The sequence below is a fragment of the Plecotus auritus genome (genome assembly GCF_963455305.1).
Source record: "Plecotus auritus genome assembly, chromosome: 3".
Classification (NCBI taxonomy): domain Eukaryota; kingdom Metazoa; phylum Chordata; class Mammalia; order Chiroptera; family Vespertilionidae; genus Plecotus; species Plecotus auritus.
In genome coordinates this window covers 31,123,661-31,141,052 of record NC_137772.1, presented here as the reverse complement: position 1 = coordinate 31,141,052, position 17,392 = coordinate 31,123,661, and the positions used below count along the sequence as shown (strand labels likewise).

At 48.8% G+C, this 17,392-nt stretch overlaps 1 protein-coding gene across 1 annotated transcript in view; it reads left to right on the top strand.

Annotated features, from left to right (window-relative positions):
- Window positions 1-14,859, top strand: part of LOC308243482 (uncharacterized protein) — a 37,093-nt gene extending 22,234 nt beyond the window's left edge. The window contains 6 exon segments of the mRNA XM_080659026.1: window positions 1,746-1,859; window positions 3,440-3,571; window positions 5,830-6,128; window positions 11,306-11,423; window positions 12,707-13,261; window positions 13,368-14,859. Of these exon segments, the coding sequence (XP_080515152.1) occupies window positions 1,746-1,859; window positions 3,440-3,571; window positions 5,830-6,128; window positions 11,306-11,423; window positions 12,707-13,261; window positions 13,368-13,618 (1,469 nt within the window). The 3' untranslated portion in view covers window positions 13,619-14,859.
- The last annotated feature ends 2,533 nt before the right edge of the window (window positions 14,860-17,392 follow it).

Here is a 17,392-nt window from a genome sequence, read left to right as displayed (position 1 = left end):
ACTGGTGAATATAATAGAATCAGGGGCATAGAAAGGGAGTGGACTGACAATTCTCAGGGGGAAAGGGGTGTGGTGGGTGCAGGAAGAGACTGGACAAAGGTCGTACACCTATGGATGAGGACAGTGGGGGGGAGGTAAGGGCAGAGGGTGGGGTTGGAACCGGGTGGAGGGGAGCTATGGGGGGAAAAAAGAGGAACAATTGTAATAATCTGAACAATAAAGATTTATTAAATTTAAAAAAAAAAGAGTAACGGGGGAAAGGGAATTCATGGAGGAAACTGAGAAAGTCAGACTGAGAGGAAAATAACTAAGGAACAAAGAAAGTGGGAACACAGGAACGCGTTACTAGGATTTGGCAATGTGGTCACCTTTCAGAACTTGTTTTAAAGAAGTTGCGAGGAGGATCTCCGTGTGTTGAGACTAGAGGGGGAGGTAGGGGACTGCAGATGCAGAATGTGAGTAATGCAAATATAGTAACACAATAGAGAAGCTTCTTCTCTTAGTGGATGAGAAAGAGAACCACACAGGGTCAAGGTATGCTTTGCTTGGGTCATCTTTATGAAGGAAGAGATTAGACCAGAGCACCGTAATCTCCAGCTTAACACACACGGAGTGGAATTATGCTAACGTCTAATGAAACTAAAAGGGCAACTAAATATATGGTGTTAAGCATGGTAGACAAATAGCAATTTAAACCATGTTTCCATTATAACCTGTTTCTCCCAAAAAAAAACTTCCACTCTCTCTCAAATCATAGCACTTCCTGATTCTCAGCAAGACAATTATTTTGCCTTCTTTATTTGACTGTCTTTTCTTCTATAAAAATGCATTTGGTAATGCCATTTCAATTTATTCTGTTTTTCCATCCAAAATTAATCTATATTACTGCCCTTCTTAAAATCTACCACAATTCCTCAACTTTTAGGGAATATTGCCTGTATATGAATTTCTATGTTTTTGTATGCTACTTGATAAATGAGTTACAAATGAAATTAAAAAGAGTTTTTTCTATGTAAAATACTGTAAAATATAAAGTATAATAAAATCTATAAAGCATACATTTAATTTAGAGAATAACAATATTATCAATTAAAGATATGTTATCTCAAAAAAAATCCAAGTCTATTAGGAAAAAATAGAGTCTGAAAGATTGGGTCCTATAATAAGGTAACCATCTTGATTCAACCCTTATACCACCGGAAGTGCCATTAATCCTGACTAATGTTTTCATTCTGGCAACACCATTCAAATTTCTCAAAATGACTATTGGACTTATCTCTAAATTAGATTGTGCAAATGCACCAAGAAATGTGAAGTCCCGTGTTGGTGCTGGGTGGTTGTCTCTGCATTCTCATTTTACCCCCAGAGCATTTGGAAAGAGGAACCGTAACATCTCTCTTGTCCAGTGTCAGACAATCACATGCCTTCCACCCTTCCAGATGGTCCCACGTAGTCACCATCCCAGAGCTCCTCACTCTAATGTAAAAATGCTGTCAAACATTTCAGCAAAAACGGGAAAACTCAGCCAATGAACCCGTAAGATAAGAGCATCACGTACACAGAGCCACAAAAGGTGAGGATAAAGTGAAGTTCATCTAGGAGAAATTGTTTACAGGGAAACAGGAGGAAGTGCACATTCATTCCAGTTATCTGAAAAAACGTGTGCCAAGATCAACACAGCAAAGTCATTTCCATGGTGACGGAAATTGCCTGCAAGCTTCGGTCTCCAAACCCTTTCTTTGCAGATGGTGACCAGTGTGAAAGCAGTCCCTGCCTGAATCAGGGCAGGTGCAAGGACGGCCTCGGGGAATACACGTGCACTTGTCTGGAAGGATATGAAGGCAGGAACTGTGAATTACGTGAGTTCCTCTTCTTGGTAGGCCTTCAAGTCCGCGTTACCTGAAAAATCAAATGTGGGGAAGAGGGAAAAAGTCAAAATGTCCAAGGGAACAATCTCATGTCACTTCTGATGTCGAGTCTGTGCTACATTATGAAGGGCCATTGTAGTAACAGAAAACACAACAAAAATTAAAGACCCTACAATCCACTCAGAGGATTGGAGGGCAGTGAAACACAGTCAGCTCTCTGTTCCTCTGAGAGAGGCTGTGGAACATTCATGAAGCATGTGGCCCACTAACATAGAAACGAGAATTGACTTTCTTCTTGGAGTAAAATGTATTGTTCATCGTTGTTACTTATATTCCTTGTGGTCCTTGGCAATGATTCTAAATCACCACACCTCACATTTATTAGCGCAAATGCCAATACTAACTGTTTGGGATGGTCCAATTATAAAAATTTAAAACATTTAATTAATCCTACATGGAAAAGTCACTAAGAGTTTTCCTAATGTGGTTAATTTTTAAATAAAAATTAGTTTTAATATTAAACCGGTTTTCCCTAAAGAGAAAGATTTGCATTTCTTTTAAATTACTTAATTTATAATCTTTAGAATGTGCTCTTGAATTAGATTACTTTGGAATGTTCTCTGACGGAATACCAATTATGCATCATTTCATCCCAATCCAGAGCTGCCGCTCTTGCACACATTTTGGCTCTGACCCCAGGGCCATTGTGAATGTTTTCTAAAGTTTCATTAATGTTGGTCTTTGCACTATAGTTATCTTTTTCATCAAAACCCAAATGCGGAGTGTAAATGGCCAGGGTAGCTTCACTGATGTGAGTTTGGAGGTTGATGTTCAGTGCACACAGGAGGCAGGTGGGTGATTCTGGCTCAGGCAGAGCTGCTGATCTGAGGTGCAGGGAGACACGGCTCCACACGGACACTGTGCCAAGAGCTTCACGTGACCCGTGAGGTTATCCTGTGAGGTGGTATGGCCTCCACCACTTTACAAGTGAGGAAACCAAGGCCCATAGGTTTAAATAACTTGCTCAAATCACACAAGTGACAGAAGGGCCAGTTTGGCTCTCGGGTTGGCCTGACTCCAGGACTGCACTGCCTGTTTCATTTCTTCTTCCCACCGCACTGGGGCCCAGACCCCAGTCTCCGAGGCGCTTATTACACAGGGACTCTTCTAGCCTCAGAGTGGGTGGGCCTCTGGCCACTCTGCCAGGCTCCTCTTGAGCACCTGGCCCGGAACCCACCCTCCTGCAAGCAGCCCTTCCAAGCTGGTCAGGACCCATGTGCCTTTTTAGCGTTGAACTTAAGACCCTTCCAGCCTCCAGGGCCCTCACTGGCCATGTTCAGATTAGTTAAGGACCTCCTGGAAGTCTGGTGCCGGGGCCCAGCAGATACTCAGCTTGCCCCCTAACTGTATGTGCATCGGCCATGTGGCTCTGGCCTTTTGTTCTAGCCAGGTGGCTGCTATGGGGCTCACGGGTGGGTGTATGTCCCCCTGGGGCTGCTGTCCTTCCCCCCGGCCAGCTGCAGCCTCAGTTTCCCCAGCCTGTCCTGAGAACCAACATGCGTCTCCTACAGCCATGCGAAAATTCTGCAGCCTGGACAACGGGGACTGCGACCAGTTCTGCAGAGAGGAGCAGAACTCCGTGGTGTGTTCCTGTGCCAGCGGGTACATCCTGGATGACAACGGCAAGTCCTGCATCTCCACAGGTAGGAGGAGCATGGGGCCACCCCACCAGGGCTCCCTGAGTTAGAGAGGCCCGTGCAGGACAGCTGGAGCAGCCGGAGTGGGCTGCAGATTTGGAGACAAACCCCTGTTTCTATGAGCTGCCTGTAAAGTGGGGCCGACGATATTTCCTTACTGCTTAGTGAGTGTGCAAATTAAGGGAGTAATGCATGGAGGGCACTTAGCACAGTGTCTGATTCGTAGCAAACCCTAACTATGTAATGAGTGTGTGGAGGCGTGATTTGTACCCCTGGGTAGGGCAGGAGGCTTGAGAGACGGGGAGTTACAATGAACCAAGATGAGAGTGCAGGCGAGTGAGAACAGCCCAGGCCTGACTATAGGAGCTGGGGAGTTGGGAAGAGGGGAGCTGAGGCCCCTCGAGAACTAATTTAGGTCCCAGCTGGTTTGGCTCAGTGGATAGAGCCTCAGCCTGTGGACCAGAAGGTCCTGGGTTCGATTCCGGTCAAGGGCACACACTCAGTTTCAGGCTCCTTGCCAGCCCGGGCCCTGGTTGGGGCTCGTGCAGGAGGCAACCAATCCATGTGTTTCTCCACATTGATGTTTCTCTCTGTCTTTCCCTCTCTCTTCCACTCTTCCTAAAAATCAATGGAAAAATATCCTCGGGTGAGGATTAGCAACAACAAAAAAGAACTAATTTAGGTTGTGTGGGCCTCGATGTTAATCAAATTTATTTTTTCTTTTCCTTGATAAAAGCTGGATGTGATGAGTCTGGCCTAGAAGCTCGGGAGGGCATGGCCAATTAAGGGGCTGAGTATGGGCCAGGCCCCGGGGGTCTCGCACACTGTAGGGAGGTCCTCCTGTGCTACAGGGCCAACCTGGAGCCAGAGGTGCTTTCAGTCTCACCGTGGCACCAACTTGTTTTTCAAAGCCTGGTCCCCTGACTGACCGACAGCTGCAGCATCAACTGGGGCGAGGGAGGTAGAGGGGGTGAGGGTGTACAAATGCAAAGTCCCAGGCCCACCCCACAAGACAGGAACATTCCAGAATGACTGCAATTAGATAACATCAACTCTCTCAACAAGTAAAAGACAATATCATTTACATCTCCATTGGTAATGAGATTTTTAAACTTATGCTGGTTCAACAATAGAGGGTAGACCATAACATGCACGCAAATTTTGTTTAATTCCAGGAATAATTACAAATCAATTTAATGAAGTCTGATATTTTGTGTTGGGGGGGGAATCAGGTAAACTACTTCCTAATTCAGTATTTCAAAGGACAGTGATTACAAATATCAACACCGAACGCTTTATCTCCAGCTAACACAGTACAAGTCTGCTGGGGGTGGGGAGGGCTCCTTCGGGTCCTGCTGGAACTGAGTTCTGCTTATCTGATCTTAGGCAAACCCAAGGCAGCAGAGAGAAGCCATCTGCTTTCTGCTGGGCCTCCATACCTCTCCCTTTCTCTGTCCGGCTTTGGCCCCTCTCTCTGCCTCAGTTCCTTAGTTGGTAATAATAGAGAAAGAAAGCTTTCCAGTATTTGCTGACATCTCTCCAGCGCTTGGTGACTTTAAGGATAGTCATCACTGTTAGACATTATCATACAAAGCCGTGTTGTGTAGTGCTCCTTCTTATGCCTCAGGTTGTTTGCATATGTTGTCCCTTTTCCCCAGAAGAATTAAAAAAAAAACAACAACAATATTTCATTAGAAAATGTTCAAAGACACAGCAAGGTTGACAGGATTTGACAGTGAGCACCCCTGTGTGCCTACCCGAGTTCTACCATTAACCTCTCTGCTTGCTTCATCGCCTGTCTGCCCCTCCTGTGTCCTCTGTCCACTGTCAGCCTCTTTAGTATTTGGGTGCATTTTCCAAGTAGATTGCAGACATCCCCTTCAATGCTTCAGCATCCTGGCCAGCCCCAGAGCCGGTGTCCACAGCACTGTCCTTTAGGTGAGACTGACACCCAGTGGGGGCCGTGACAGAAAGTGCACTTTCCCTACATCCTGACAGTCACGTCCACCTTGTGATGCAACCGAGATCAAGACACAGAGCACTCCCCACCCCAAAAGTTCCTCACACCCTTCCCAGTTACCAAGCACACGCTTTACTCTTCCCCAACTGCAGTTCTCCAAGCCCTCTGACCCGACCCGTAACCTTGGGGGTCAGACCCTCCCTCTCTCTGGCCTCTCGATGCCTCCTACTGCTAATGAACTGTGTGTGCGTTGCAGGGAGGGTTTCACTTTGCTGAAGGCCCAGGCCATTGGTTTTTCTTCCAGAGCCTTATCCCTGTGGGAAACTCACTCTGGCACCGAGGAAGAGGAGGTCGGCATCCCAGGCCGCCCACAGCAGTGAGGATCCCCCTGAAGACGGTGGAGACCTGGATCCCACCACGAACCCTTTCGGTGGAGACCTGGATCCCACCACGAACCCTTTCGGTAGAGACCTGGATCCCACCAAAAACCCTGTCGACCTGCTGGACCTGAATAACACAGAGCCGAACTCTGCAGAGGAGGAGAACTCACTTGTCAGGATAGTGGGAGGGAGGGACTGCAAGGATGGCGAGTGTCCCTGGCAGGTAAGTGCTGAGCATGTTTAGTGAGTTAACTGGATGGGTGACCCATTCTGGCTGGGCACTGCAGGCACAGCCGTGGAGGCTGAGGCGGGGCTCATGCTGCCCACGCACACATGTGGACCCTCAGCAGGCTTTGAGCTCCTGTGCTGAAGGAACCTGAGATGAGAAGAAACTGGGCCCTTGCCTACGCCCTCCAGCCCTGCTGCCCATTCCCATCCCATGCTCAGGACTTGAGCCCTGAAAACTCTCCTACAGTAGAAGGAGAGATGGGGTGCCAGCTGGGGCCTTGGATGAGCAGGTAAAGGACAGCTCCCCTAATTGTGGGTGAGGTCTCTGCTTGCTCTTCTGTTTGACTGGAGGCAGAAAGATTTACTCTCCTTGTTTCATTTCTAATTTGGTAAAAATTTTTTATTCAAGCACCTAAATTCTAATGAGGCAGAGAGTACCTTAGAGAAAAATACATCCATTTGTTATCAAAGGTAAAAAAAAATCATTCCTTTGTTGTTCTTTTGGACTAAGGTTGGCAGATTTAGCAAATAAAAAACACAGGCCTTCCACTTAAATTTGAATTTCAGATAAACAATGAAAAATTTTTAATGTAAGTATATACTAGATATTACTTAGGACATACTATTATACCAAAAATTATTTGCTATTCATTTGATTCAAATTTAACTGGATGTCCTCTATTTTATCTGGCAATCCTAACTTGGACTTAATACATTTTTAATGTTCAAAGCCAAAATGACTTCTCCTACAAGCAAAATCCCAGAGCTGCCAATTACCTCAGCTCACCCTCACCTGCAAGCTACATGACAGCTATGCATTTGTCTGAATTATCAAGAGCCAGTCATTATCAACATCTACTCATCATTCACCCCCAAGTATTTATGGAGAACTTGCATGTCAGGCATTGAGTTGGGGGTTGTGTGTGTAGACTAGGAGATCATCAGAGCTGTTTCTCTGACATGTGGACATCAAGACCTGGGAAGGGAGGTGAAGTCCACCCAAATGACCGCAATTCAAGTTGATGTGATGAAGGCCACAAAGGAAGTACCAGTGGGTGTAGAACGAAGTTCCACTGGGAAGACTAGGACAAGCTCCCACCGGGTGGAGGTGTCAGCTCCGTGAGTGCTTTTAGATGGGACTCCAAGGGCAGAGAGGACAGGGAAGGGCACTGGGCAGAAGGATCCTCACCAGCCAGTTCCTCGATGAGTCTGTAGGGCTTCATGATTCTTGCTCTCCTGGTTCCAGTCTCCACACATTGCCTCATCTCCATCGTTAAGAACAGATGGTGTCCAAGTCTTAGAAAGACTGACTCTCCTTCACTCATCACCCAAGTTGTATTAAGAGTTGATAAATTGGGGAGAAACCAAGATGGCGGCATAGGTGAACACCTAAACTGCTGCCTCGCGCAACAATTTCAAAACTACAGCTAAAAGACAGAACGGACATCACCCAGAACCACAGGAAAGCTGGCTGAGTGGAAATTCTACAACTAGAAGGAAAGAGAGGGGCACACGGAGACTCAGAAGAGCTGCAAAAGGCTGAGGTACGGAGACACGCGCGCGGAGAGGACGGGCAGCTAAGTGCCTGGCTAGCTTTCTCTAGCAGGAGAGAGACAGTAGCTCCCGACTGTACTGAACCCCAGTTCCGACTGCACTGAACCCCAGTTCCAGGCGAGACCCTGGGGACCCAGACTCATACGGGGGGAGTCTGGACTGTTGGGAAAAGAGAGGAGCACATGGAAACTCAGGGGAGCCCCAAAAGGCAGATTTCTAGAGGCACACGCACGAGTGCGCGCAAAGAGGACTGACTGCTGAGTGTGCCGCTGGCTTTCTCTAGCGGGAGGAAGGCGGAAGCTCCCGATTGTGCTGAACTCCAGTTCTGGGTGAATTTCTGGGAATCCAGATTCATTGGGGGAGAAACTGGACTGTCTGGCAGCGGGCGAAACTCGAGGGCGGCTTTCTCTCAGAGGTGCTTGCAGCGATTACCGAGGGACACTGAGACCCAGGGGCCTCATAGGGCAGGGCTGACAGGAAGCCAAGGCTGTCTGCTCAGCACTGAGACTCCACCCCATCCAAGCTGAGCACAGAGGCTTTTGCAATTTTGCAAGTCTTGTCTCATAAGGCTGTCTCCAGCACAGAAGTTCTCCCAGCATAGACACAGCTGATCCTCACAGCCAATTGGCCTGGAGGTCAATTCCTCCCAGTGATACCAACAACAATCAAGACTTACTACAACAGGGCTGTACACATAGTCCACAAAGGGGTGAACCAAGAGTGTCCACCTCAGGTAACTGGGGAGGCTGAGCCACTAGGCCATATAGGACACCTAGCACACAAAGCTACTCTACCAACTCAGGGAAGCAGCGAAAATGCGGAGACAAAGAAACAGATCACAAACGAAAGAAATGGAGGAAAGCAAATGACTGGATATAGAGTTCAAAACCACGGTTATAAGGTGTTTCAAGTATTTCCTAGAAAAGGCCGATAAATTTAGCGAGACCCTTGTGGATATGAAAAAGGACCAACTAGAAATTAAGCATACACTGACTAAAATAAAAAATATTATACAGAGACCTAACAGCAGACTAGAGGGATGCAAGAATCAAGTCAAAGATTTGAAATACAAAGAAGCAAAAAACACTCAACTGGAAAAGCAAAAAGAAAAAAGAATCCAAAAAGTTGAAGATAGTGTAAGGAGCCTCTGGGACAACTTCAAGTGTACCAACATCCGAATTATGGGGGGTGCCAGAAGAAGAGAGAGAGCAAGATACTGAAAACCTATTTGAAGAAATAATGACTGAAAACTTCCCCCACCTGGTGAAAGAAATAGACTTACAAGTCCAGGAAGTGCACAGAACCCCAAACAAAAGGAATCCAAAGAGGACCACACCAAGACACATCATAATTAAAATGCCAAGAGCAAAAGACAAAGAGAGAATCTTAAAAGCAGCAAGAGAAAAACAGTTAATTACCTACAAGGGAGTACCCATACGATTGTCAGCTGATTTCTCAACAGAAACTATGCAGGCCAGATGGGAGTGGCGAGAAATATTCAAAGTGATGAATAGCAAGAACCTACAACCAAGATTACTCTACCCAGCAAAGCTATCATTCAGACTTGAAGGTCAGATAAAGAGCTTCACAGATAAGAAAAAGCTAAAGGAGTTCATCACCACCAAACCAGTATTATATGAAATGCTGAAAGGAACTTTTTAAGAAGAGGAAGAAGAAGAAAAAGGTAAAGAAAAAAATTATGAACTACAAATACATATCTATCAACAAGTGAATCTAAAAATCAAGTGAATAAAAAATCTGATGAACAGAATAAACTGGTGAATATAATAGAATCAGGGGCATAGAAAGGGAGTGAACTGACAATTCTCAGGGGGGAAAGGGTGTGGGGGGTGCAGGAAGAGAGTGGACAAAGGTCGTACATCTATGGATGAGGACAGTGGGGGGGAGGTAAGGGCAGAGGGTGGGGTGGGAGCCAGGTGGAGGGTAGCTAAGGGGGGAAAAAGAGGAACAATTGTAATAATCTGAACAATAAAGATTTATTAAATTTTAAAAAGAAAGTTGATAAATTATACAAAAAAAAAAAAGGCAAAGAAACATTACAGAAGGCCCCTGACTTATGATGGTTCGACTTACAACTTTTCAGTTTTACAATGTTAAAAAAGTGATACACATTGATCTTTTCCGGGCTCTTGATGTGCAGTATGATACTCTCTCCTGACGCTGGCAGTGAGCCCAGCCGGGTGATCAAGAGGGTAAACAACCAATACTTTATAGTGTCTTTGGCTGTTGTATTCTGAGCACCTTTAAGGTGGGCTAGGCTAAGCTATGATATTTAGTAGGTTAGGTGTATTAAATGCATTTTTTACTTATGATATTTTCAACTTACAATGTGTTTATTGGGACGTGACCCCATCATAAGTCAAGAACATTTTCAAGAATTCTTTTAGAACTTGATGTTATTTGTTTCATTAACCCACACATACCCCCAGCCAATACTGTTGCTTAAAGGATATAGGATAATAACTGTTGCTTAAAGGATGTAGAATTCCCATGATAAAGCGGCGGGGTGGGGGGGTGCGGGAGGAGCGGGGGTGGAATGTTCCGTCTCTGGATTTGCAAGCTCAGTTCTTTGGGAGGAAAGAAAAATAGGAGAATTTTGTGTGGTGACTTTCACTTGCCCCGTCAATGCTCACTCCCAGGTGGAATACTCCTCACTCCCAAATCCAGGATCAGGGTGAAAACCCCTCACAGAAGTAGCCGCATGGATTCCACAGAAATGAACCTTGACGGTGGCCTTCCACGGGCTGTGGGAGATTGGCTTGAATAGTGGATCTCTTCTAAGCCCGCAAGTCACACCAGTGTAGGCAAGCATTTGTCCACAGACTGGCTTCTGCCTGGTCTTGGGCATATACTTAATAGCCACATAGACAATAAAGATCTTTAACACAGTGACAACTGTTTATCTGTGCATAACTCTTTAGAGAGTGCTGTGGCAGAACCAGAAGAAATAAAAGACTAGTCATTGTCAGAGTGAGTTTATAGACCAGGTGGGGGAAAAGGTAGGTAAATTGTGACACAACCCTACTCAGTGGCTAGCACTTGCCACTTAGTGAGGCCCCAGCAAATGTCTGTAGAGTAAATGAATAAGTGGGTCCATTGGCTGGTGGGTAAAGCAAAGACCAGAAGGCATGAGATGCTGCCCACACCTGTGCTGTGGAATCAGGAACTGGTGGGTTGGGAGGAGATGGGAAGGTGCGCTGGGGTCAACCATGAGCCACCTCTTGGAGAGAGAATGTGCCAGGGTGTAAGACTGAACGCCAGTGGGACAGGTGTGGTGATGCAAACTCAGGTCTGCAGGACTGGCCATACTGGGCCATAGCCCAAGTGGTCAGGTGAACACTGTGGGTGTGCTGGTTCGGGCCTTGTGTTCCAGTCTGAAGATGCCACAGCTCTCTCCTTGGAAAGGGCAGCAGGGTGGGGGTAAGGGTGGGGGAGAGGAACAGGGGTGAAGGAGGCTCAGGTGGGCACACCAGCTATAGGAGGGAGATGCCCTGATCCAGGCAGAAGCAGTGAAGAGGAAGGCTTGAATTACAGGTTCCAAATTTCTCTTCTCAGAAAGTAAGTTCAACCTGTTTGGCCCTGGCATTCTCATTACAGGCTCTGCTCATCAAGGAGGACAATGAAGGCTTCTGTGGAGGCACCATCCTGAACGAGTTCTACATCCTCACTGCCGCTCACTGTCTTCACCAAGCCAAGCGATTCAAGGTGAGGGTAGGTAAGTGGCACCACACCCCTCACCCCTGCAGGGCCCATTGTCACTGCCTTATTTTCAGAGACCATTAGAACTGATCAAATTTGTTGGAAACACTAGATAAAATTACTGGAATCCAGGCTCGGGGGTGGGGGGGGGGGGGCGTTTAACAGATGAGGAAGAGAAGGGGCAAAAGGAGCAGAAGGAGGGGGAGGAGGGGGGAAAAGAAGGAGGGGGAGAAGAAGGAGGAGGGAGGGGGGAGGGGAGGAGAATATAGAAGTGGGGAAGAAAAGGAAGGGGAAGGAGGAAGAAGAGGATAGGAAGAAGAATGAGAAAAGAAGGGAGCAGAGGGGCAGGAGGAAGACAAGAAGGAGGAGGAGGGTGACGATGAGAAGAGTGGAGGTAGGAGGAAAATGAGGAGGCTGGGCAGGTCTAGTCAGTCTTTCTAAGCTGACAGGTCTCCATTGCCCTAACCAGCCCAGTTCTCCTCCCTCATGGTTCTCCCTGAGGCTCTTGGTGTCCATGCCCCAAGTGATGGGTCTCTTCTCAGCGACCTTTCCTCTGGGGAGGCATCTAGAGCCCCTTCCACGATCTGCACCGAGTCCCTCTGCTTCTTATATGTTTGTCCGTGGGATTATTTCGTCATGTCTGTCCTTCTCTACCAGACTCTAGAGCTGTCTGATGAAAGCCACAAATGTGAGCCACATGTAATTTTAATGTTCTAGTTACATTAACTTTTCCATTATGCATTTTAAAAGTTTACAGGTGAAAGTAATTTTAGTAATATATCTTATTTATTTAACTCAACATGTCCAGAATATTTCAATATGTAATCCATTGTAGAAGTATTTATGAGCTATTTTGAATATTATTCTCACTCTAAGTCTGAAATTTGACACTCACAGCACGTCTCCGTTCAGACCAGCCACATTTTAAGTGCCCAGTTGTCCCTGTGGCTGGTGGTGGCCCTCTAGACAGCGCGGGTCTAGAACCTAAGCCCTTCATCTCCCTGGTGTCCCTGGCACACAACTCATGCTCGAGAAATATGTGTACACAAATGAGTGAACTGGAAGTCCCTGAAGTACTGAACATACGTAGAAAAATGGGACTAACGGTTGCCCCTAGGTAGTGAAATGGAAGGTCATTTTAATTCACCTCTTTATGATTTCTTATATTTTTCATATTTTCTAGTGACTATATACCTTTTTTTATTAGAAAAAATAGTAATAGCTACTTTAAAAAGTAACCCACCCAAGAATGTGTGGCCCAGGCTGAGCTAACACCACCGTGCTCTCACCATTTTCCAGGCGATCGAAACACGGAGAAGGAAGACGGCAACGAGATGGTGCACGAGGTGGAGATGATTATAAAACACAACAAGTTTGACAAGAAGACCTATAACTGTGACATCGCCGTCCTCAAGCTGAAGACGCCCATCAATTTCCGCATGAACGTGGCCCCTGCTTGCCTGCCGGAGAAAGACTGGGCCGAGTCCACGCTCATGACGCAGAAATCAGGCATCGTGAGCGGCTTCGGGCGCATCCACGAGAAGGGCCGCACGTCCGTCACCCTCAAGATGCTGGAAGTGCCCTACGTGGACAGGAACACGTGCAAGCTGTCCACCGGCTTCAGCATCACCCCAAACATGTTCTGCGCCGGCTATGACTCCAAGCTCGAGGATGCCTGTCAGGGGGACAGCGGGGGGCCCCATGTCACCCGGTTCAAGGACACCTACTTTATCACGGGCATCATCAGCTGGGGGGAAGGATGTGCACGGAAAGGCAAGTTCGGGGTCTACACCAAAGTCACCAACTTCCTCAAGTGGATCGAGAGGTCCATGAAAGCCAAGGCCAGGCCCCAGGGTGAGCCGGGGGTCACTGCCGCTCCCCTGTCATTGGATTGATCCCTCCCCCCCCCCCCCCCCACAACACCCCTGGCAGCCATTGGTGTCTCATTGTGTCTTAATAGGTGCCACTCTGAACAGGCTGAATCCTGGAATAAGTTTCCTCTCTGCGGTGATTGTGTCGGTTCCTCAGCCTCACCTTGCCCTTGCTCGAGTGAAGTGGGAAATGAAATTGTCTTTAGGAACACTAGGTCCTGCCTTCCCCTTGCCTGGTTGGAAGATTCCTCCTGGAAATGTTATACTTTATAGAACAGGGGTTCACACTCCCCAGATGACTCTTCGGCTCAAAACCGTGGGGGGCCCTTTCTATTCATAGCACGTGTTTCTGTTTCTGCTTGTCCTAAACTGCCCTCTGGGCGGGCCACACTCAGAACCCTTGAGACTAAATGACCAAGGTTCTGGGAGCAGAGACAAGGTGCAGCAAGGGTGGCCGCACCCCGGGTTGGGGTGGGGTTCTCCATCAGGTCCAGCGTAGCCTCCCCAGGCCTGTGGTTCACCTGGGACAGAGACAAGGGTGGGAGTGTGTCCCCCAGGGGCTTCCTGTGAAAGGCAGACTGCCTGGGAAGGCGAGGCCCACAGAGCTGCTCATTGGGGGGCATTTTAATATTGACTTCACCACTGGTTCTTTTTTTTGGCTTCATGCTAGAATCACCTGGGGTGCTTATATATTGTTTTGTGTGTGTTTTTAATCCTCACCTGAGGATGTTTGTTTTTACTGGTTTTTAGAGAGAGAGAAAGGAGCACCTGGGGCCCTTTAAATATGTGCCCAAGCATGGGCCCACCGTGGTGTAGTTGCCTGAGCAACTTACGTGTCCACTAGGTACTAACTGCCCCAGACCAGGGCACTCTGCAGTCCTTCATGCAGGCCACAGCCCAGAGCACTTGAATCAGAGTCTGTGGGGTGACCCCCACGTGTGTGGTGTGTGTTGGTCGGGGCTGCGGGAGGGCTCTCCTCTCTTCGACCGCGTCATGTCTAAATGCCAAGTCCTTTCCCATCCAAGTCCTGGCCCTCCGCTTAGATGGTCATGAAAGTCAAACATGCTTTTAGAAAACGGAAAAGTTCACCCCAGACCAGACCAGTGTGTTCCCAATGTCCCTCTGGAGTTTGCATTTTGCGTAACTTTGCTAAGCAAACTTTCAAAGTCCCGCTACAAAAACGCCCCAAAATGTCAGTAGCTTTTTTTGTGTGTGTAAACAGGAGATACTACAAGGTTAGAGTTTATTGTAAACAAGAGACATTGCAAGCTTAGAAAAGTCAATGTGGACAAGTCCGCAGTTTCCCAGAAACTGAGAGCAGGAAAAGCCGAGCAAAGGTGGCGCTTCTCCTCTTGACTCCTCCTCAGAGTGAGCCTCCGCCCAGAGGGCTGGCCAGGCCCCTCCGGGAGATGGCAGGAGACCACCGCGTGGTCAGGTTGAGGGTTTTCCATGCGGCCAACTGGTCTCCGTCCCAAGGCTCACCCCAGACCTCGGTTCCTGTTTCTGGAGATCAAAGGTTGTTTGGAGTCCAAAGAGAACTCCAGGGGAAATTCACAAATAAAGCCTACCTTTGCTGTTACTACTTGATCTCCCACTGTTGGCCATTATTATTGGCAATAGAGTTCATGTATGTATCAGAGAGGAAGGGAAACTGAGGCACAGCAGAGAGAAGGGCAGGAGGAGCCCATAGGTCTGCTTATCTTCCCATCCAGAAACGGAATTCAAGGCAGTGAGGTTCTAGAGGAAATAGGGGGAGCAATGTCCTTGGCTGCCGTGGGGAGGGTCCTGGTGGAGGGTTCACGGATGGGGCAATTGCTGTTTGCCCTGGAACAACTTAACTCTGTCTCTGAGCATTGCTGTCCTCATGGGAAAACGGGACTCATGAAGCCACCTCACATACGCATTTACCCTACACACAGGCCACGGTGTGTGTGGGAGGGATACTCCCCTACCTGCTACCACCAGAGCTTCCCCAGGGAGGTTACTAAGGGGCTGCTGGGTGTGGGAGGTGAGGCCCTGCCGCACAGAGATCAGCAGGAAGCCAAGGCTGAGGGACCAGAGAGGGGGACAGAGTAAAGGTCTGATGTTTTTCTCCTGAGAGTGGGGAGAGGTTGCAACACTAACAAAACCACTTCTCACCAGGCACTGCCACACCCCACACACATGCTCAGTTCCTGAGGGTAGAAGAGTGAAGGTGACAACCAGGGACTGCTTGCCCAGAAACATGGAGGGGGTTCTGGACAGTGATGTGAGGTTTGAAGGGACAGGGAGGCCCAGCTGAGCGTGAGTTAGGAGGCAAGGAGAGAGTGTAAGCCAGCTGCAAGGGGGGGTGGGGGGGTGGGGGGGAGGAGGGTGTGTGTGTGTGGGGGGGGCAGCACTGCAGCTTCCAAGCCAGCGGTGGCAGTAGGTTCCCAAGAACACAGGTTCCTGCCCACGGGCAGGGCCTGCTGGCTCCCTGGGGAGTCTGTGGGGCCTGAGGCCCTCCCTGCCCACAGGTGTGGGGCGACAGGACTGAGACCTTCCAGCAAGTTGAAGGGGAGGGGGTGCAGGGGGAGGGGGGATGGCTGCTCTCCATCCCCATTAGCATGGAGGGTCTCAGTTTCCATTTTAGCTGGACCCTGCTGCTACGGCCACCACAGGATCACTGATCAAGCAAGCCCTCGGGACACCAACACCCCGGCGGACAAATTGCTGAGAAAGAAGATGCTTGGTCTCAGAGCACCACCCCAGAAGTGACTGTTTAATTGCAAGCAGGACAGGGTAGCTTTATAACAGCGAGATGTGCTGGGCACGTAGCCAGGTGTGCCCGACATCAGGTGTGCCTGACACAGCGCAGTGGGAAGGACACACATACGTCTCTGCAGCAGGGCTCGCCCCGAGTCACTGTGAGGGGTCAGTCAGGCAAATCCAGCTGGCGAGAGCCTGGACACTCCAAAAATGTCAGCATCAAAAGCCCAAAACATGAGGGGAACTGCAGTAATTGAGACTTGGGAGGACAGGAACAGGCTGCAGCGAGAGAGAAAAGGACGGCCGCACGAGTTCCTCAACCGATGCCCCTTAACAGAAGGGTTCCCTGTATATGGGGGTGCAGGGGAGAGGAGGGAAGAAGAGAGAGATAAGACAGAGATACAGAGACAGACAGACAGACAGTTAGGGAAACAGACAGAATGAGCCTCCGCTCGGGTCCCTCCCTTGTGCTGACCCACTTGGTGAGCGTGTGACCAGGAAATAGTAGAGGGTGGGTGTGAGTGCGCTGTCCCCACGGAGTATTCAATCGCCCCGTGGTGCGGGGTGATTCTCGGTTCAAAGACACACTTGGTTCTTACCAAATGGCCCCGGGTCCACTCTTCCGTGTGGCACTTTGCGCCCTGGGATTCCTGGCTGGGCCGGTCTCGTGCTGTGGTGGACTCTAGCCCTTCGCAGAGAAGCTGCTGACCCTGGCCCACCCACCACAGCTGCCGTTCTCCAGGCGCTCAGGCCCTCTGCTGCCCTCCTGTGGGCGCCCTCCCACCCTGACCTCCTTGCTGGGCTCCAGGCAGTAGCATCCCTCCTACCTCAGGCCCTTGAGTGTCTTTCTCAGTCACACACACCCCCACGCCCGCCCTGTAAGGCTCACGATGCTCCCTGTGTTCAGATTCCTCTCCCAAAGGGAGCCTCTGTGGCTGGCTTGTCTGAAATAGCCCCCATGTGGCTCTGTAGCCGCTGATCTGCTCTTCTCTTCCTGGTAGAGAAACGTGACTTTATTTCTCCCTCCCTCTCTCCCCCTGCCCCCACACTAGGACGTGGGCTCCAGCCCAGGCCCAGGACACCTGGCTGTGCACGTGTGCAAGGATGGCCCGGCTTTTCCCAGGGCTATCACCCCATCTCCTCGGACAGGACCTCCTGACTTCACCCCCAACAAGTCTATCCAGCTCTGGCACCTAAATTCCTCACCAAGGCTCTTTGCTTTGGCTTTTCCTTTTCTGCCTTTCCCCCCGCCCCCGCTCCCTTTGCCTTGAACAGAAAAATACAAAACTGAAGCATACATTTAAAACACTGAATGAATCCAGTAAAATTCCAGGCAAAATGTCCTCTTAGCGAAGACACTTCTTTTCCCGTTTTCTGCTTCTGTCCC